General features: G+C 28.0%; 1 protein-coding gene across 1 annotated transcript in view; it reads right to left on the bottom strand.

Annotated features, from left to right (window-relative positions):
• Positions 1–948: 948 nt before the first annotated feature.
• The window catches only part of LOC108966375 (probable RNA methyltransferase bin3), a gene marked incomplete at both ends in the record, with an annotated part of 33,637 nt that continues 33,521 nt past the window's right edge, over positions 949–1,064 (bottom strand). The window contains 1 exon segment of the mRNA XM_018929233.1: positions 949–1,036. Coding sequence (XP_018784778.1) covers positions 949–1,036 — 88 coding nt within the window.

The following is a 1,064-nucleotide window of genomic DNA, read 5'->3' as shown; positions in this document are numbered from 1 at the left end:
TGTTTTGTATGTTGTTGTAGTCGCTATGGCGAGGTCGTCAAGCAGGTCTGACTAAAATGAAATTGTTGAAATTTTGGTTAAAAATTTGCCATTACTCGCAGCGAGTTTCGCTTTTTTGAACAAAGGCGGTATGTTGGTGAAAAATGCATAATAACAAAAACAAGACAGGTGCATGTATGTATGGGTGTGCGTATGTTGTATAGAAAGGCAGGCGAATTTAACAAGTTTTAACGTAGTGGAATTAATAAGCATGCCGATGAGTCTTTGTCATGTAAATTCAAGTAGATATATTTCTACAAGTGCTTCAATTATATGTATATTTAAATTATTTTATTGTATTTACTATTTATAAGAAATCAGCAAATTTACTTTCAATATTGCAATTAGTTGCCAATTGATTTATAATAAAATTGCTTTGTTTGAGGTCAGCGTTTGAAAATTTACTAATTTCTAGTATTTTCAGACTAATGTTGACTACAGTTTTGTCACAGACTGTACTTTTAAACATATATTTCATTATTTTTTATTGAAAAATATAATATGTATTTGATAATATTCAAGAATTTTTTCTGTAAGAAAATTATTTTCTTTGTCAATATCGTCTCTATCATAGAAATTTGAACAACGTGCTCGCTAAAAATTATAGAAATAATTAAGAAAAAATTACCAAAAAAAATATATAAAAAAATGGTTGGGTTTTTTTTTCAAAATTTTAACAAAACTATATAATAATATAAAAATGTTTTTTTTTCGTTTTCTACTAATATACGAATTCAGAGTATAAATTTATCAGCTTTGAATCTCAGTATCATCACTTCAAACGGATATAGGGCTTAGCTCTGATGCATAAATCCACTAAGCCCCTCATCAAATAACCCTCATTTGCTCATATTTACAGTTTACATGACATTTTTTGTGACTTTAGCCTAAATTTTCTTTTTCACTTACCAGTAAGCCGGTCTCTACATTTGGTATCAATATAATTCTGGAGCCATCCATAAGATTATTATCTTTTAATGTGCCATCTTGTAGTTCTCTGTAAAGCAAAAAAAAAAAAAAAAAAA

The sequence above is a fragment of the Bactrocera latifrons genome, unplaced genomic scaffold (assembly GCF_001853355.1).
Source record: "Bactrocera latifrons isolate USDA-ARS-PBARC rearing strain unplaced genomic scaffold, ASM185335v1 scaffold_16, whole genome shotgun sequence".
Classification (NCBI taxonomy): Eukaryota; Metazoa; Arthropoda; class Insecta; order Diptera; family Tephritidae; genus Bactrocera; species Bactrocera latifrons.
This window is presented reverse-complemented; position numbering and strand designations above follow the sequence as displayed.